Source organism: Mytilus galloprovincialis, chromosome 3 (assembly GCF_965363235.1).
Source record: "Mytilus galloprovincialis chromosome 3, xbMytGall1.hap1.1, whole genome shotgun sequence".
Classification (NCBI taxonomy): domain Eukaryota; kingdom Metazoa; phylum Mollusca; class Bivalvia; order Mytilida; family Mytilidae; genus Mytilus; species Mytilus galloprovincialis.
The window spans coordinates 60,935,486-60,955,746 of record NC_134840.1 but is presented as its reverse complement, the minus strand read 5'-3'; the positions used below and the strand labels follow the sequence as shown (position 1 = coordinate 60,955,746).

The 20,261-nt window shown below is 31.3% G+C and overlaps 1 protein-coding gene across 2 annotated transcripts in view; it reads right to left on the bottom strand.

Moving 5' to 3' along the window:
- LOC143068543 (protein-glucosylgalactosylhydroxylysine glucosidase-like) overlaps nucleotides 1–15,392 on the bottom strand; it is a 270,827-nt gene extending 255,435 nt beyond the window's left edge. Inside the window, exons 1-11 of one of the 2 annotated variants that reach the window (XM_076242681.1) lie at nucleotides 15,349–15,392; nucleotides 14,798–14,904; nucleotides 13,360–13,562; nucleotides 12,651–12,858; nucleotides 8,404–8,632; nucleotides 7,672–7,822; nucleotides 6,835–7,074; nucleotides 6,238–6,447; nucleotides 5,052–5,163; nucleotides 4,173–4,291; nucleotides 3,378–3,475 (exon numbers count right to left, since the gene is read on the bottom strand). In XM_076242681.1, coding sequence (XP_076098796.1) covers nucleotides 3,378–3,475; nucleotides 4,173–4,291; nucleotides 5,052–5,163; nucleotides 6,238–6,447; nucleotides 6,835–7,074; nucleotides 7,672–7,822; nucleotides 8,404–8,632; nucleotides 12,651–12,858; nucleotides 13,360–13,562; nucleotides 14,798–14,904; nucleotides 15,349–15,357 — 1,686 coding nt within the window. In that variant the 5' untranslated portion in view covers nucleotides 15,358–15,392. The remainder of the gene's footprint in view (nucleotides 1–3,377; nucleotides 3,476–4,172; nucleotides 4,292–5,051; nucleotides 5,164–6,237; nucleotides 6,448–6,834; nucleotides 7,075–7,671; nucleotides 7,823–8,403; nucleotides 8,633–12,650; nucleotides 12,859–13,359; nucleotides 13,563–14,797; nucleotides 14,905–15,348) is intronic. The other variant, XM_076242682.1, reaches the window with a different exon arrangement.
- Nucleotides 15,393–20,261: the final 4,869 nt, after the last annotated feature.

Sequence of the window (20,261 nt, the reverse complement as noted above, 5' to 3'; positions counted from 1 at the left end):
AGATCTTTAAATTAGTATAACAAAGAAGTGTGTACAGTTTCAAGCAATAATCATAAATTGTTTTTGAGCTACGGCGCGACATGTAAAAAAAAACCCTCCCCTTTTTTACAAAATACTCAATAACTCAAAAATAAAATTTTGAGTCATCACTAAAAAGTATACAGATCTTTAGATTAATATAACAAGAAGTGTGTAAAGTTTTAAGCAATAATCATAAATCGTTTTTGAGATACGGCGCGACATGTAAAAAAACCCTCCCCCTTTTAACAAAATACTCAAAAACTCAAAAAGGAAATTTTGAATCATCACCAAAAAGTATACAGATATTAAGATTAATATAACTAAGAAGTGTGTAAAGTTTTAAGCAATAATCAAGAAACGTTTTTGAGATACGGTGCGACATGTGAAAAAAGCACACCCCTGTTTTAGTTACAAAGTGCCGTAACTCAAAAAGTTTAAATCTTATTTTCACCAAAAAGTATACAGATCATTTGACCATCATAAGAAACAACTATTTTAAGTTTCATGAAATTTGGATAAGTCGTTCTCAAGTTACGGTGCGACATGTTTACGCCGGACAGACGGACAGACGGACGGACAGACGGACGGACACCAGACATTTATATACCATAATACGTCCCGTCAAAATTTTGACGGGCGTATAAAAAAACCTTTTAACGAGGCGTATATCGGTTTATTAAAACTCAGAAAGTTGGTTTTACTTAATTTAAACAAAACATTAAGGTATCTTACATCTATTTCATAAATAAAAAGCAATATATATATAATTATATATCGTTACAGTTTATGTATAGAGGGGAAATGCATACTTAAACCCGGTGCCTACTTTGGTGTTTGTACACCTGATTTCTCTAATATGACCTCAATTGGAGATATAACCCAGAGCCCAGAGGTAGATTTAAGGGGGTGCAGGGAACTATTTCTGAAAAATTGGTTGAATATAAAGGGAACACAGGCGGATCAAGCCATTTTAAAAAGGGGTTCCTAACCCAGGACAAAAAAGGGGGGATTATATAGGGAACACACAATCTTACCGCTTTTGAATCCGCCACTGTGGAATCACTGAATAATGACCAGAGAGGGCCCCTACTTTATGAAAATTTCTAGATCCGCCCGGGTCTGTGATAAATTTAAATCTAAATAAGCTATTGTTATTTATTACGTTAAGTAGGTCAACAGCTCATCTAGCTAATAAATATATTGTTGTGCCTTTTTATGTATATGGCTCTGATCTGGTTGTAGATTAACATCTAAGAAATAGTTAAATTCATGTTTATGATTTGTGTCATTATTGTTTCATTATTGTAACAACTATAAAAATCATTGTAATAACGTATTTAATCACGTGAGATTCATTGCAATAAAAAAAACTTTTAACGAGGCGTATATCGGTTTATTAAATATATCTTTTTAAACTAAGAAAGTTGGTTTTACTTAATTTAAACAAAAAATTAAGGTATCTTACACTTTATCTATTTCATAAATAGAAAGCAATACATATATAAAAATATATCGTTACAGTTTATGTATAGAGGGAAATGCATACTTATACCCCGTGCCTACTTTGGTGTTTGTACACCTGATTTCTCTAATATGACCTCAATTGGAGATATAACCCAGAGCCCAGAGGTAGATTTAAGGGGGCGCAGGGTTCAATTTCTGAAAAGTGGTTAAATATTAAGGGAACACAGGCGGATCAAGCCATTTTAAAAAGGGGTTCCCAACCCAGGACAAAAAGGGGGGATTATATAGGGAACACAAAATCTTACCGCTTTTGAATCCGCCACTGTGGAATAATTGAAAGTTGACTAGAGAGGGCCCCTACTTTATGAAAATTTCTAGATCCGCCAGGGTCTGTGATAAATCTAAATCAAAATAAGCTATTGTTATTTATTACGTTAAGTAGGTCAAGAGCTCATCTAGCCAAAAATAACAACTAAATGCATTTAATACCTATCTATTATATCTATTATACTGACAATAAACAAATAATACAAATAAAATCCTATTTGGAATTCTCATACCTTGATAAACTCGTAATATAGTGTAAATCTCAAAATATATAACTTCCATTTTCTACAGACTGTACATGATATCAAATGTCCTTCACATTACATGTGACGTATTTAATCACGTGAGATTCATTGCTAGAAAAGAAAACCCTTTTAACGAGGCGTATATATCGGTTTATTAAATATATCTTTTTAACTAAGAAAGTTGGCTTTATATAATTTAACCAAAAATTAAGGTATTTTACATTTTATCTATTTCATAAATAAAAAGCAATATATATATCAGTTTAAATGAGAAATATATGATTAAAGGCCGTGCACTCTTAAGTTATATGTTTGAAGCAAGCGCATAGGTCATCATATATACGTCTTGAAATTTCGAAGTGTCGGCATTTCACGAAAATAAACGCAATTGAGCTAATTTTTGGTGCATGTGGAAGATAATGTAAAAGCCTTTAAAAATAATACCGTAATTCAATGAACAAATAAGTTTTTCATAGAGAAATATATCGCTACAGTTTAAGTATGCAGGGAAATGCATAGTTAAACCCCGTGCCTACTTTGGTGGTCATTTTTACGCACGAAATGCTGACTTGTACGCCAATAATTGATATATATATATATATATATATATATATATATATATATATATATATATATAGTGTCATCGTGAACTTTTCTTTATAAGAATGAGTTTTTGGGGTTTTCAAAGTTAAATAATGTCTTGGGGTTGGTTGAGCGGAAAAGATACATTTGAGCTATTTAATTTTTCATGTTTGATCTTAAGATCGCGTGGTTTATCATAAACAATATGAGGTACATACATACATAAACATCATACATCTAACAACAAATATTTTGAAAACATGAAATCTTTGAAGTTTTACCCCAGCAACTCATAATAACCAAAAGGTTGTCTTTTTATTGTTTGTTTGTTGGTTCATTAAATTTCCATTGTTTTACTTTTATAAAGGTATTAATTAAAGGTAATTAACATTAGTATAAGGCTCCAAATAAACATCTTGTTTAACCCCGCCGCATTTTTGCGCCTGTCCCAAGTCAGGAGCCTCTGGCCTTTGTTATAGTCTTTTATTATTTTAACTTTTAGTTTCTTGTGTACAATTTGGAGTTTAGTATGGTGTTCATTATCACTGAACCAGTATATATTTGTTTAGGGGCCAGCTGAAGGACGCCTCCGTGAGCGAGAATTTCTCGTTCCATTGAAGACCTGTTGGTGACCTTCTGCTGTTGTCTGCTCTTTGGTAGGGTTGTTGTCTCTTTGGTACATTCCCCATTTCCATTCTCAATTTTAATTTCCCCCTCTTTCCAGTTTAGATATCTTACCTTTTCATATGATACTAGGTCATTTCGTCTTATTTCAGGGTCCATTGGCATTAACAGTGGAAATCCCAGGAGAACGACATCAGATTGCTTTATTTTATCTAAAGTAAAACAAAATAAAACTTGACATATTTTTTTCAATTGTTACGCAAACATTCAATAATTTGAACGATGACTGTTTTAAGATAATTCATATGAAAATATTGTTCCGGGAAAACATAACTATTTAAATCAACTTGTTCAGCATGACCTTCAAAACGAAGTTTGCTCTCTTTTCAAATTAATGAAATAATTTAACGCACTTAAAACAGAAGTACGCTGAAATGCATTGTCTTCTTTATAGATCATTATTGAATTTTTATTGAAAGACTCTAATAAAAGTTTCATCATTTGAACTTAATATTAACCAATGATCATGACAGACCTTTCCGTTATAAAATCATACTCCAAATTAAGTTGATTACAGTGTATGAAAAAAACATACCTAAGTAAGAAAAATTATGTTGACAAATTAAGTATGAAAAAAAGGCCAGGTTATGATTAACCAAGCCAGACAGTCTTAAATACCATACAATAATTCCAAACACCAAATATAATTGACTAAATCAGAAAATGCTTTTAATATATAAGAAGGATATCAAACAAGGAAAATTTTATGTTGACCAAATAACCATGAAAGAATGTTCAAGATTACGTGAACACTGCTAAACCTACATGTACAGCATGCAATCATTTCAACGTATATAGTCTGTTTTTCGTTTCTTACAATACAAAAGTCTTCTTTTAAAGTTTACATACCTTTTAATCTGAATCCCTCAAACTGAGGATGAAATCTTGTACGCTCGTCAAATAGTATTTTGAGTTTATTTGCAGTTTCCTTATACTTTGCTATTTCTATTTTATTCTTTAAGTCAATACTATAAAATACATTAAACAGATATAAGAAGATGAGGTACAACTCTCCACACAAGTCACTATCTATAAAACTAAACCACTATAGGTCAAAGTACGGCCTTCAACACAGAGCATTGGCCCACACCGAGCAGCAAGCTATAAAAGCCCCCAAAATATTAATAGTGTAAAACCATTCCAACGGGAAAACCAACAGTCTAAACTATATAAAAAAATGAGGAACGAGAAACACTTATGAACCACATCAACAAAAAACAACTGCTGAACTTCAGATTTCTGACTTAGGACAGGTGCAAACAACTGCAGCAGGTTTCAACGTTTGAATGATACCAAACCTTCACCCTTATCTGAAACAATAGTGTAACATCACAACATAGAAAGACACACTATAAAATATCAATTGAAATGTCTTAACTCAATCAGATGACATAGTAGCACAAATGAACATACACAGAACTAATACAGCTACATTAAATCTATTGAAATCCGCATATTGATTGAGTACTGAATTTTAGTTACACAATATGGAAAAACGTTGAAAATATCGAAAATAGGAATATGAATGACAATGATACATGGAAACAATTAAGAATATATAGAAATGACAATAATACTTGAAAACAGAAAAAAGAAGATGGTCCAATCTCATGAAGATAACTATATAAAAATAATCTGTCTTTCAATATTCGAACATTTTACTCCTGCTGCTACTGGTTAACATTTTTGTTGTGAATGTCATGGACAGTTCATAAATGTAAATATTACCCTTTGTAATTGTTGTCTAAAAATGAAGGCAGCATCAAACTTAACTTTGCGTTGTAGTTAGTAAATACTGAATTGTTAATGTTGTAATGGTATTCGTCTGGTCCCATCACACCTGCATAGATAAAAAAGAATTTAGTGTAAACAAGTTTTGTTTTGCCGTTGACGAAATGAAATGAACACAAGTATTTGATTCATCTAATTTTGATATTCGTACTTTTAACGGACGACGATGGATTTTTTTAACGACCTCGACAGGCTTTACATCCCTTACATGGTCGACTTAACTTTTAAGGAAAAATAAGGTTATCTGTTTGCATGCTTAAACCCAGTGCCCAGTGCGTTTGCTTTGACCTGCTTAATCATATTTTTCATGCTTATCGTTATATCTTTTTATCTGCTTTGAAGTTTGTTTGTATATGATATAAAACTTAAATGCAAAAATTATTTCGAATGTGTTTCCAAGATATGGTTTAATCACCAATAAGTAAAGAATAGTGGAAGACCAAGTTTATTTATTTCATACAAGGTCTAGTTACGAAGATATCCCTTAATATTTAATAGAATAATCAGATATAACATTAACTTTAATGGTACAATTATCAATTTAACGATTTAAAAAATACAGTGCCAATAGAGTTAACTCTCTTTTTTCCATTCATAAAATTTATCATATATATAAAATGGTGATATCCATTTCTTATTATTGATTCAATATTCAATTTTCCTGCTTACTTATTCATAACACGGCTTTATTGCCATCAACTCTGTAAAGTGTTAGATTCATAAGCTTTCGGACATTGATATACAAGTTATTTGGATAAAATGTATGTTCATAAAAAAAGATCTGGATATTTTTTTGTTATTTCATGAGCATTCAGTTGCATCATTTTTTATAATGATATAAACTTGCGAAAAAAGATTTTTAAAAATATTTATATATCTTTAAAAAAATTGAACTCAGTTGAGAAAAAAAACAACATATATAATGTATATCTAAATTTTAGACCAATTAAGTTAACTCGAATTTAGCAACACAGGTATACATGTGCAATTATAATTCAGTATCTAGTAACTATTTGGTTCTGATACGGTTATATTCTACTTGTTATATGTTTTTAGGAGTGTTTTAGATTTTATGAGGTGTATTTTAAATAGTAAAATAATCGAGAACATGTTTTTTTTTTACCTAATATATCATTCCTGTCATCAGTTTTATTAACACGACTTTCCCAAAATTTTGCAATCTCTAAGGCAAGTGACGATCCACCATTGGTCAACATCTCAATTGCAGCATCTTTAGATGATACGTAAAGGTATTGCCGTAGAGCATATGAAACATCGGCTGTCACATGGACTTGATATTTTGACGCTAAATCCCATGGACACGTCTCTATACCTGTTTAATGAAATGAGTCAATCTGAATATTTGTATTCGATTTTCCACTTCAACAATTAATGTATCATTTTAAAACATTAGTTGCAAACAACTATGTACGAAAATTTATTAATTGAAAAACGTGACATGTTTGTAATATAAATAAAAGCACATGATTTATCTATTGCTTCTGCCTTTTTTTTATTTCCTATGTTATAATCTTGGAACCAATGTTTGTTCCTTAGCGTTGTTTGTCTTTTTGGTCATGACGTTGTCAATCCTGGAAATTACGTTTTTACATAGTATGATATTGGAACAATATTTGAACATAACAAAATTTGGTAAGCAATTGTCATATGTCAAGTGAATAAAATGTCTTTTTGCTTATATTAAGTTTTTTATAAATACCTGTAACAGCTTGTTCCCATGGGAATCGGGCTCCCAAGTACCCAGTGCCCTTGGCGTTTTCCTTTGCTGTATCTAGCACTCGAATCCTGGAATTTATCATTAGGCGAGCTAAATTAGGATGAAACATCATAATTGGTGGCATTATCCATGTATCCATATCCCAGAACACGTGACCTGCATAGTCGTTTGACGGACCCCCAGTTTTATTGGGGTTGATTTTACCCCCACGAGATAATCCACCTGAAATTAGAATAAAATTTTATCTAGAGGTTATCGTATGGTAAATAAAAAAAAATTTCCGTTAATAATTTGCTTTCTGGTTTTTCTTATTCACTATATCGTTACCATATAGTATATACACAACTGTTAATACGGTGCAGATTTTTGTACTTTATGTACCGTTTGTCCTACAACTGATCGATATTTGAAGATGGATGTTGATATATCAAGATAATGATTTGACCCTTCCGTTTGATGAGTGTGCCTTTACATGAATTCACATTTCTTTTGACAGAATACGGTTCAACCCTTGTCATACCATCTGCATATTGTTAATAACTGTTTTTTGGATTTGTTTGTCATTTTCGAATTGCAGTCATATTTACCATCTCTTTTTGTTCATGAAAATAAAAAGGTCGCGTCTGCAATACATTCTACATTGGTTATTGAAATTGTAATTGGTGTCAAGTAAAGTAAAGTTGGTGAAGATTAAGATCGTCTTGGAGTCGACCTTATGTTTTTCCCAGTGCCTCTACCACTAAAATAAAACAAATGTATTTACTAGAATATTCTAAGCGCTATGACATAAAAGTGATTCACAACATATGTACTGCTTACCTGGGCTTAATCCTATAAACGGATTGTGAACATTTTGTTTCTGTGGTAAAGAAGACAATATGTTATAGAAGGCTGCATGGATATTCCTTTGGAGCTCTTTATCATCACCATGGATTTCTATATGTCCTTTCTTCCAAATTCTATTCCATTCCTATAAGAATTTACAGTTTATGAAAAAAAAAAGAAAACAAAAATATACAAAAAAAAAAAACACGTTTTACTTTTTAATTTGTGCATGAATTGAAATATGTTAACAATGCATTTAAAGACATGGTTCATCGTAAACTTGAGTGGTCTTATTGACATTGTACCATTTCTTATATTGTATTTTTGTTGTGTCATAGATAAACTTATATGTTCAGTGTGTGTTAAATTGTTTTTGTTCATATGTCTTTTTGGTCGAGTTAAGATTTTATAGTGTGTCCCTTTTTGTTGTAGTATTTCGCTACTGTTTCAGTTTAGGGAGAAGGTTGGCACCAGTTAGAATGATTAATACCGATGTGTTTTCATGCACCTGTCCTGTCAGGATCCTGTTGTTCAGTGATTGTCGTGTGTTTGTGCAGTTCATAAGTGTTTCTCGTTTCTCTTTTTTTAATATAGATTAGACCGATGATTTCCTACATTATTACATTGATTGAGAGCTGATGTCTCATTGGAACTCATACCGTATCTTTTTATTTATATAACATGAGTGTTTAAAATACAGAAAAAAAGAATAATCGCTTTCTTCACCTGTTTATGTTGGTTGACTAAATTATCATGTGTCATTTCCAGGGCCTTTCTATACAATGAGAACACTTCTTCTTTATCAGTACCAATTGATGTAATCGAAATCCAGTTTGACCTATATGAACCATTGATGAAATCCTCTGATACATTGACCTTATTAGTCCAAACATGATGGAATCTCATTGGTTCTAAATCATCTGTCTCCGGTCTTTTGTTTTCACCTGACCAATAACTATCATGGAATTGTATTATTTAAATAATTTTGGAACACAATTCAAGATATTAATTTACATTTGAACAAATAATCATTGTATATCAGTTTTTAGTGAAATATCTGCAAAACCAAATTCAATATAGTGAAATGCAGTGAAGTTTAGCATTTGATAGTTCATTGATAACATTCTGGCGTATCATAAACAAACAACTTGTAACGTCTCATTTCATTGGCCGAAAGATTCAAATACAAAAACAATGTAGTCAGTGTGCACGTGAATTGACACAGGTGACCGACAATGGAATGTACTATGTTACTACGAACGTAAAAACAAGGATTTGTTTAATTTACAAACCTTTGGTCAAAAGAATTAAATAAATCTTTTGTTTAAGTAATATTCTAAGTTCTTTATGCATGCAGCAATATAACGCAAACATTTGTTTTATCTTATTTCTTATTTAAGATTCAAAGGAAACAGTAGTTATTAATGGAGGAGGCTGGATATAATAAAATTTATCACCTTTGTAGTAATTGCAAAGTAAACTGCTTGAATAATTAGATCATATCAATGACTAATAATGAGCAGAATAATATAAGAAGATGTGGTATGAGTGCCAATAAGAAAACTCTCCATCTAAGTCACTATTCGTAAAAGTAAACCATCATAGGCCGAATTACGGTCTTCAACACGGAGTATTGGCTCACACTAAACAACAAACTATAAAGGTCCCCAAAAATGATATCCAAGTTACTACTAGTATATATATTACAAAGAAAATTGAGTAAATTGAGGTTATACCTAAGAAAAAAATCAACCCTGCTAATATAGCTATAACCGAATATAAATATACTTCCAAAGTAAGCTCTCGTTTGAGAACTGTGTAAAGTAGGTTACATTCAAACAAGCTACCCTTTGGCAATAAATGTATAGAATGAAGATATTTTATTAATAAAATTATGTTCTCTCTATTCAAATTGCTACCCAAGCATCTTAAAAATACTTCATTATATTGAAATGAAAATTCAATGACTTTCTATCAAAGAATCTTGATCATATTCTGAGATTTAAAAAAAATGTTTCCTTATTAATAATTCATTTTAAAGCAGAAAGATCATTTTTTCTATTTGACTTGGAGGTTTCACAATTGTATGACATTATTTTTGATCTTTCAATTTTAATATGACTATATACTATATCTATTTTCTTGTTAAATTATATACTTTTCTGATGCACAAATCAGTCTTAATTTATGTATAATTGCACTTCAATTATTCCATTATTCCTATGCATATTTATTATAATGATTTGGCCTTGTATGTATGTTTCTTTTTTTATCTACTAGTAAATCACATCCGAAATGAATGACAGACGGACATATATACAAAACTAAATGAATAATTAATTAAAGATGTTTGCGTTATAACGCAAAGGTTTGCGTTGTAACGCAAACATAAGAAGAAAAATAAAAAAAAAAAATGTGTGGCGCTAATACGCTTCCGTACAAATGAATATATGAACCACTTTTAATTTCTTTCATACTGACGATAGGTTATAATCCTAACAAAGTCGTAGTCACTTATAATAAGTATCTCATAATAATGATCCATTACAATAATTAATGATGGGTTGCACTGACATTCCTCTTTTATAATTTTCATGCTATAAAACATACACACATGCAGTAGCTAAGCGTACCATAAACGGAGGGAATTGTCCCCCAAAATAGAAACAAAATAACTTTAATCGTATCATTTGTGCACCTGAATGAATTCAGTGAAGGCATGTTGTTGTAATAAATTGAAAAGTTACATCGGCGAAGATTATTCAGTTCTTTTGCATGTGTTGAACAAAATAATAAATTAATACTTGTGAGAAATGTCGTAGTTTACAAGGAACAATTCTCATCGGAATTATTTTACATTGTCATTTCGGGGCCTTTTATGGCTGACTTTACGGTATGGGTTTTGCTCATTATTGAAAGCCGGTGATCTATTATAGTTGTTAATTTCTGTGTTATTTTGTTCTCTTGTGGAGAGTTGTCTCATTGGCAATCATACCACATCTTCTTTTATATATGTATAGTATACAAGGTATTATCCCGCAGTTAAGATTTGTCCACTTTTTAAGAACACATCCGTAAAAACGGACGCCCACCGGACAGAAGGGGTCAGAAGGGCAATCATACCACATCTTCTTTTTTAAATATAAATGTACTGTTTTCTATTTTAAATGGATGAACATTTATTTTTTTAATTTTATACTGTAAGAATAGAGCTGCATAACATTTTTGAACTATTCGCTAAAGTACATGTAGTATGTATTCGTATTTAAAATGAAATACAAAACGAAACATGTATGATAAACTGATAAACAAAATATCAAGAAATTAAGGATGACTAAATGCATGCACAAGAAGAAACTCAACTTTTTATCAAAACATTTTATAAATAAACACTGATTGTTTCTATTTACATGTACATATTAACAATTATTATATACAATTTATACGTTCGTTTTTCAACCGAGAATAGCAAAACCTCATGAAGTATATCGTTGGAGTTTATAAACTACATTTAATTCCCCTGTGCCATGGTTTGCCATCTGCGTTTTTTTTTTAACAAAGCATGGTTGGTTACATATTATGAATTTACTTACAATTTCGGAATTTTTTTTTCTCAAGTAAACGGAATCAGAAAAAAATCACTATCCTGTGTCGAATACCTAAAACTTGTCAAAGAATATGAAAAGTGTTTGTAGAAAAGTACGGTTTCATTTTTCAAGTACAACGCTAATTCATCGAGTCCATTGAGCAGTGGCGGATCCAGGGGGGGGGGGGGGTTCCGGGGGTGCGCACCCCCCCTTTATTTTTGCCGATCAATGCATTTGTATCGGGACATATGTTTTGCACCCCCCTTTGCCCTGGGTTAGCATGGGTTAGCACCCCCCTTTCGAAAATTCCTGCATCCGCCCCTGTTGAGTGAAAGAAAAGGCAGGATGAGCAACTTGTGGGGGGGGGGGGGGGACGGATGAGTCAATGAAAAAAATATGTGGATTGAGTTTTTTTTAGTTTTTCATTGAACTTTTGATTTCGTCCCTTGATCCAGAGGACAAATTTGAATTAAATATTTCGATGTGAAAACTGTTAAGATTTTAAAGTTTAAAATTTTACTATCAATTACAGAAAATTATAAAACCAATGAATTTCACATGTACATTTATAAAAGCTAGAATTGTGATTGCTTAATCAAGAACACAACCGTGTACGCAAATACGACGATGGAAGCTTTAAACGACCTTGACCAGCTACGTGAATATTGATCAGTCCATTCAACGTTATAGTAAGTGTGTTCTATTTTCGCAGGTGTGAGGTCGAAGGTTTGAATTGACCAATGAAAACGATCGTTCCTTAATGAGTTAATCTAATAAAGTTTGTTTGACTGATTACGTCGCAATACCTTTCGCTAAGCTTTACCACATATGAGTATAAGTGTATTAGATTGTCGTTTATTTGGGTTATCTTGCTAAGATATAAATAGACTGTGACTCTTTTCGATTTCATATGATTTTCCGCCAATGTAATGAGTTTTTATTAGTAATGCATCTCCGTGTCGGTGGTTCAGTGTTTAAGTTCGTCATAGAAGTATAAACCCATACATATATTGGTTCATTAACACGTTTACATCAACATTTACGTATTTTCTCAGCACTATAATTGCTAAAGCTCGAAATGTTTCAATCTACATTAATTTAAACACGTAAGTTTCAAGTATTTCTTCTTTAAAAACGAACAAAAAAAACCCGGTTTGACTATGGTATATATTTTCAGTTGAACTAAAAGCTATGGTAATTATTTACATGTTGAAAATTTTGCAAAACAATGTGCGTTTATAAATCAATACAAGTATTTATTTTAAGATATAAGAAACTGTTTCATCGTTTTTAATTGATGAGAATATAAATACGTTATATCATTACTTAATCTAACTAAAAAGAAATGAAAAAAAAAATCCTTACATCTCAAATTATCTTACATACGTGGTTGAGTTATCAACTTTAACCTCTGAAAAGTTGCCGATATCCTGACTTAAACCACCTTTTGAGCATATAAAACTTATATTTGTTGGTAAAATCTGCTGAACTGAGACATGAGTAACCAGTAGAGTATCATATTTTCGGTGAGAAAAATACATGATGGTAATACTCGTATTTTGTGTTGGATGGTAAATTTTCTGATAGAAAATGCCTGAAAAATAATATATCGAAATAAGATAAGAAGACTTCTTTTGATGCTATGAAATATGAAAAAAAAAACAATTCGTGCAATTCAAAAATCTTTTCATTTGAAAAATGTGAATAAGAAAATTTAAACAAGTGAAAAAGTCGAAAAACAAATTAATAATTTAACATTTAAGTAATGTTGAAAAATGTGTTTTGCCTAAATGTTCAAGATCAAAGTCTTATAAATACCAAAAAACAGTTAAACCTTCAGTTGTTATTACTGTTTTGATAAAGGAAATATCTAGTCACGACAATAGTGTTATGATGGTAATTTCATCATTTTCAACCCGATCAAATCGTCGGTCCACAACTCCAAAACCAGTGATCATTTTTAGAAAGACCTAAGAATATCTTTGAAACTTTCGTTCAGACCTATGTTTGACTATATTTTATGGCATTTTTTTTTATATATGCTAGTATATATGAACAAAATAAAGATGGCTTATTAAAACAACTGCTTTTTTACCATTGAACATATCCAGGGCGTAATATCTAGAATCCCGACCGTCATTGAATTGAACATCAACAGCTGAAGTGGCTTGTAATCTTGCTCTGTGACTATCTTCTCTGTAACCATTGTAAAACCCATTCATGTATATGGTATCACTCAGGACATTTGTAGCAATATGACCATTGCCAATAGGTGGCATAAACTTCTCATCAGGTAAGCTTAAATATAGATCAATATGGTCACAGGTATTATTATTTTACTATAGTTTCAGGCTTAATGTTAGACTCAACAAAATGATTAGCATTTGTTTCATCTTGATACAATTTACACACAAAATATCACAAATATATTCTGTATACAAAAAGTCCAAGGTCAATACACCCTTTTCCCTTACTATTGATTATGTTCCTTCTAAGTATTTTTAGATTTGGAAACATTTATGCCACAGTTTGAGAATGCTAGACATCATTCAGAAAAGACATTGTTTGTTTTTTCAGTTCAATCTTTTAATACTTATGTTTCACTTGAATTTCTCTTCATATTTTTCAACAGTCTTAAATAGTAAACATATGGTGATTGTTTATGTATGGTTATAAAATACACAAATAAAAGAATCATTTCAATTTTATATGTTTGTCTTTCGTCTTTTTCATGACATTGTCAATTTATTGCCAATTTAGAAGTTTGAATATCCCTTTGGTATCTTTCGTCTCTCTTTTCTGGATACCTTGTGTTATCAAATAAAGGCAACAGTAGTATTCCGCTGTTCAAAAGTCATAAATAGATTGAGAGAAAACAAATCCGGGTTACAAACTCAAACTGAGGTAAACACATCAACTATAAGAGGAAAACAACGAATCAACAGAAACACAGAAGTGCAACAAAAAATCAAAACGACAATGTAACACACACAGAACTGAACTATAAGATAACAACTTCCATTTACCTGACTCGTATTAAGATTTTTCTTTGTATATAACCATAAGTAGAATGTAGATAATGGATAATTAAAAAGCAATGTACAGTAATTAAACAACATTATGATTAACTTTATACATTTGCCATACGATTTTTCATGTTGGACAAGCACCTACGCCATATTGCGAGCTATTAATCGTCCCGACTCTAGGACTCTAGGCAAACTTTGATTTATTCAACACTAACTACCAAGCATAGTATACATTATCAATACGGATAATTTCTACGCAGACACAACTATCACTACTGTAGACAAGACCAGAGTTTAAAATTTGATTGATTATACGTATTGGAAAAAAAGACCGCAAAGAATTAATAACTCAGAAGACCAAGAGAAATATCTAATCCCGTTTCAAAAGTTCAAAAGACAGATGTGTATTTGTACTGTTGGGACGTTTGGGATGTTCCAGATATTTCTGTAGGATAGGCTATTCTTTAAATTTATTTATGATAATGCAATATACAGATGTCATACCTGCTTGATACCAGACACCAAACATCTTCACTGTCACACGGTGAATAGATTGAAGAGTCAACAGCAATCAGACATTGAAACAAGAAGAAGCAAATGGAAATCACAAACTGCAAATAACGAAACTGGTATTTTTCAAAATTGCATATACAGAAGCAAGATATGTCGTCATGCAGTTAATTACAGCCAACTAGGCTTTGTAATTATCATGAATTTTATTAATTGACATTTCTTTGATTTATGTTGTAGCCCTGCAACTATCAAATAAAACCGATGTGCTATTGCTATGTTGTAAGTTCCCTGTTATAACGTTTATTTGTTTTATTTGCCCGTGAACCTTTAATTTTATTCTGGTTTTTCATTATTCACATTAAGAGTTTATTTAGTATATACATTTTTATTATTACTTTATTTGTCTCAGACTCAAAACAGACGTCTTATCTTGATAAAGTATTACTCAAACATGCAATGTAATATATAAAGGAAATTTTGTATTATTTAGAATAATTCACGGTTTAAATGAAAACAAAGTCACAGATAGTTAAAATATTTACCTCTCCCATGATATGTTTATACTGAATAAATTTCTTAGACTCCAAGTGATAACAGAACGTGTTTGTCCTGGGTGATTTATATATTTTACAACTGGTACATAAAATATAGGTATATCATTTTATATTTTTGTGTGTTTTGAGTTGATGAGACAGAATTCACGTTACCATACTTGAAACTGTACACGTATAAAGATTAATGTATTTTTGTTTTTGGGTCTAAAATAATCATATATCTCCCCCTCAACCGAATAAGAAATAAAAATAATAGAATCTTCATTTAAATATTGACAACTTTTCGATAAGATTAGTACTATTTATAGGTTGTCATACTTCAAGGAACGAACCTGGTCTTTTTAATGCAGAGATCATAGTTAGTCTCTTTGTTTGTTTGTTTAGTATGTCCTATCCTTGTTGTTAAACTGTCTTCTTTTCTCGTAAGTCCTACAAAATTTTAAATACTATCAGTTCAGAAAAATATCAATTGTGAGACTTATCCACCATTTAGATAAAATTTTAAGATGTATTAATAATAGTATTTAAAATTCAAACCGGAAGTTGTATTCAAATGGCTAAATCAAAATCTGAAACACATCAAACGAAGGGATAACAACTGTCATATTCCTGACTTAGTACAAATATTTTCTTTGGTAAAGATGGGTGGATTAAACATGGTTTTATAGCTAGCTAAACCTCTCATTTGTATGATAGTCACATCGAAGACTTGGAGCTTTTATGTTATTGTTTTACTTTTCCACTTAATTATCATGCAGATAAAATTCAACGTTACCATTTAAACAGGTAACAAAAATGTGAGTCTTACAGAAGGGTCATCCAACAACAGGTTATTTATTCCATTAAAGAAATTCATTAATCACACTATACGATTACATTCTGACATGTAAGAATCTTCAACAAGCCTAGCAAAATATAATATGTTAAATTACATATCGGTCGTCACTATAGTTTGTTAATAAGAGCTTTTCCAATCTTCAAACTGGACGTTTATTTTTATTCTCTGTTGACATAGTTGTTGAAATCAGCTCTTATGCTAACAGTTAGACAACAGTAGAGCAATCGACTGACACTGTGTATTATAAACTATTGACTATAATGTCTATGATGAATTTGTACTTAATTTTAGTCCATTCAAATTATAGGAATTAACTGATTAAAGGTAAGATAACATCTTCCTACTACATGTAACTAAGGGTACAACTAAAAATTTCTGTCTGATTGTAAACTATTGACTGCTTATATTTATGATTATTATTGAAATATGTTATTATGTCTCCAATATTAATCATGCACCCGACTATGTATACGTAGTATGGGCCGCGTCATTATGTACACCTATACCATGTGTGAGCATCTCAAAACATAAGAATAGTCGTTTTGTTTGAATTTTATGCCAATTGTGTTATATTACCTTCCTTAACAGAGGCCTGATAAGTGTTGTTGAAAGATATCAATTTGAATAAAGTCAGATGTAAGATGACTTATTACAAGAAACAAGAAGTTAAAAACTGATGAAATTTATGTAAAATGAATTGAAGCAGGATTTTACTCTTTCAGAACCCATAATCAACCCGTTTGTTGGAGGAGTTAGTGTTGCTTGGAATCTAGTTTTCTATGTTGTGTTTTGTGTAATGTTGTTTGTGTTTTCGTTGGTTAATTGTTTGTCTGGTCACTGTCAGTTTGTAGTCGACTAATGAGTTTGATTGCCCCTATGGTATCTTTCACCGTACTTTTAGAACAGGACAATATGCCATTTTAGCGAAATTGCGAAGCATAAGTCAATAAGACAATGACACACATAATATACAATACAGAGGTTATTTTGCAATGCTTAAAGTTCTATATGGTTTCATAGAAAATGAGTTTAGAAATGAGGAATATGTCAAAGAGACACCAACCCAGTTAAAGAGCAGAAAACAGCCGAAGACCACCAATGGATCGTCAACGCAGCGAGAAAATTCCGCACCCGAAGGTGGTCCTCAGCTGGTCCCTAAATAACTTTGCGTACTAGTTTAAAAAAATGAACGTTACTCTAAACGCCAAAACATATAAATGAACTAAAAATAATAAAAAAAAACCTATACCAGACTAACAATTGCCAGAGGAATCCTGACTTGGGTCAGGCGCAAAATGCGGCGAGATTAAACATGTTTTGTAAGATCTCAACCCTCCCCCTATACATCTAACCAATGTGGAACAGAAAAGCACATAACAATACGCACAGTAAATCTCAGTCTAAAAGAAGTCTGAGTCCGATGTCAGAAACGATACCAAAAGAAACTAAGCAAAATGACAATGATACATAAATTAACAAAGGATAACTAGCAGTTACTGATATGCGAGCTCCAGACCTTAATTAAACTGATTGAAAGGTTATGTCTTCATCATATGAAAATCAAGTTCAATCCCTCCCGTTATGGGTTTAGTATCATACCATCATAAAATATACGAGAAGAACATTCCCCGTATCATACCAACAACTGGTTTTAGAATAAAGGTGTTTATTTCCGATAAAAAGACCTTAAATGCTTATTCTATAAACATGTAGTTTTATTTACAAATACAAGGTGCTGTGTGCTGCGTGTATTTCTGATTTAACTTTCAAACGTTTTATGTATTTGGTCTGCAGACAGAAAATTTTTAATATCAAATGTTTTAAAAAATTATGAACAATATAAGACTTCCATGAATGTCTGGTGATATAATTGTAATTCCGGAGACAATAGCTCTGCGGACGTGTTATCCAACACACGTGTCTTGCGTAATTAAAGCGTAATTATTTTCCACCTGAGGGTCTGGATTGGGTTTACAAAACAGAGATCAACGTGCATAAAGAGCATAATAAATGGTCGAAAAAATAAAATATAGAGAAAAATAGGCCATAGAATAACTAAATGAGAAAAATGGGCAAAACAAAAATGTAGAATAGAGAATGATCGAAAACTTAAATTTCAAGAATAGAGAATCATGGGCAAGATTTATAAAAGATAGAAGAAAATTGCTATAAAAATTAAAGAATACAGAATTGAAGGGCCCCTCCTCCAAATCTGGATACAATTGATGTGATAGGTTATTATCTCTGGTATAAATAGAGATTTACTGAACACTTACGAATGACATAATGACTACCAGTCACTGCTAACGATGTAATCCCCTCTCTATCCCGATAATTTCACTTTTAAAAATATACAGTGTAAGCATCATTTTCAAAAACGTACATCAAATGCTTTAAAAGGTTTGAACTGAACTGCCTCAATATAACGTGACGTTTTTTTTTGTTTTTTTTTTTAATTTTTGGGGTAACAATGAAATAACCCATACTACTTTAGACTCTGAATCGGCGAGTTGTAATATATGCTTGTATTTTATTTCATGTTTAACAGGCGTAATGTACTGAGCATTCAAAACTAGACATGTTGGCTTTGCTAACTGATGCACTTTGCAATATATAAAACTGTTAACATTGGTATAAATCTTTTATCTATTTGCAAAACACATCTTTCAACCATGACTTTATCGGTTTGTTTATACAAACACAATCAAGGATTTCTCGAATCACACTTTTCATATATTGATAAGATTACATCCTGTAATTGTAATATTTTTTTAAGAATCTGACTTATTTGTACGTAGCTATAAACGAGTATTGTCATGTAATACGAACAAACATGTGTTTAACAAGTTATTAAACAAAAAGATTAAAAGGAATGGTCCGAGAACAATCTTAGTTAAATAGTTAAACCTTTATTGGAATTAATTTACACTGATATACAGTAACAACAGTCGCATGGGAACAAGATTTTTTCAATTGTTTTGCACTAAATATTCATTTTTCTATTTTTATACAACATTCTGAACACTTTTAAGGAGGTTGCTTTACCTTACTATAGCTGATTGTGTCCACTTAAAAAATAATCCGAATCGCATCACTGTGTAGCAGCATCATCACCAGATAAAGGTTCCCCAAAACAAAGAAACATTGAAAGCAACAAGTATCTATTCTCTACCCTATACAGTAAATAAAAATATTCGCCGTACAAATGTCCGCTTTTCTTTAACCTGAATTTCTGTGTTTAGACACTTGTTTATTTCAAGATACTGTGTTGTTCATGATTAACACGATGTAAATAAACTTATCATAGATACCAGGATTAAAAATAATAACAACATTATTAGAAATTGATAATTAAAATGACTTCACATTTGATTTTTCCACCGCTTCGGAGGTACTTTCATCCGATAGTGATGCAACTCAGTGTTCACTATCCAGACTTAAAAAACAAGGCAGTTTACGCGAGACAATGTTGTTTTAACTTAGAATTGTGTATCCGTAAGTTTCATTAAAAATGCAGGGTTGGCTACTTTTCTTGAACTTTTAATACAGAAAATAATACCTTTGAAGATTTTTTCAGCATTTAGACCTGCCTTTCAGCTAGCACAGACGAAACCATACGAGGAGTTCCAAAATATTCCGGGAAAAGCTATCTCCCCTTTTTAATTTTCTGTCACGTAACTCAGAGTTGAAAACAAAATGGCATTGAGTTAGCTGCTTTATCATTTCTTAGTTTGGGTAAAAAAACGATATTTTTAAATTGAACAAAGTAATCTGAAACAAGGTAAGGTAAGCTTAGAAGTGTTCCAAATATGGTATAAAAAATTGAAATTAAATATTTAGTGAAAAACAAAAATAACAAAACTATCCGAATCTTGTACCAAAGCGCTTCTGCTAATGACAAAACTCAAAAGACTGTCATTATATGTTTATGAAATTGCAATTTTTCAAAATGTGTTTCTTTCGATTGCATGTATAAGGTTGCGAAGGGAACTAAAATGTAGAAGAGCCTAGACACATTTAAATGTTATAAGCATATATAAATATATGAATTTTTAGTGATACG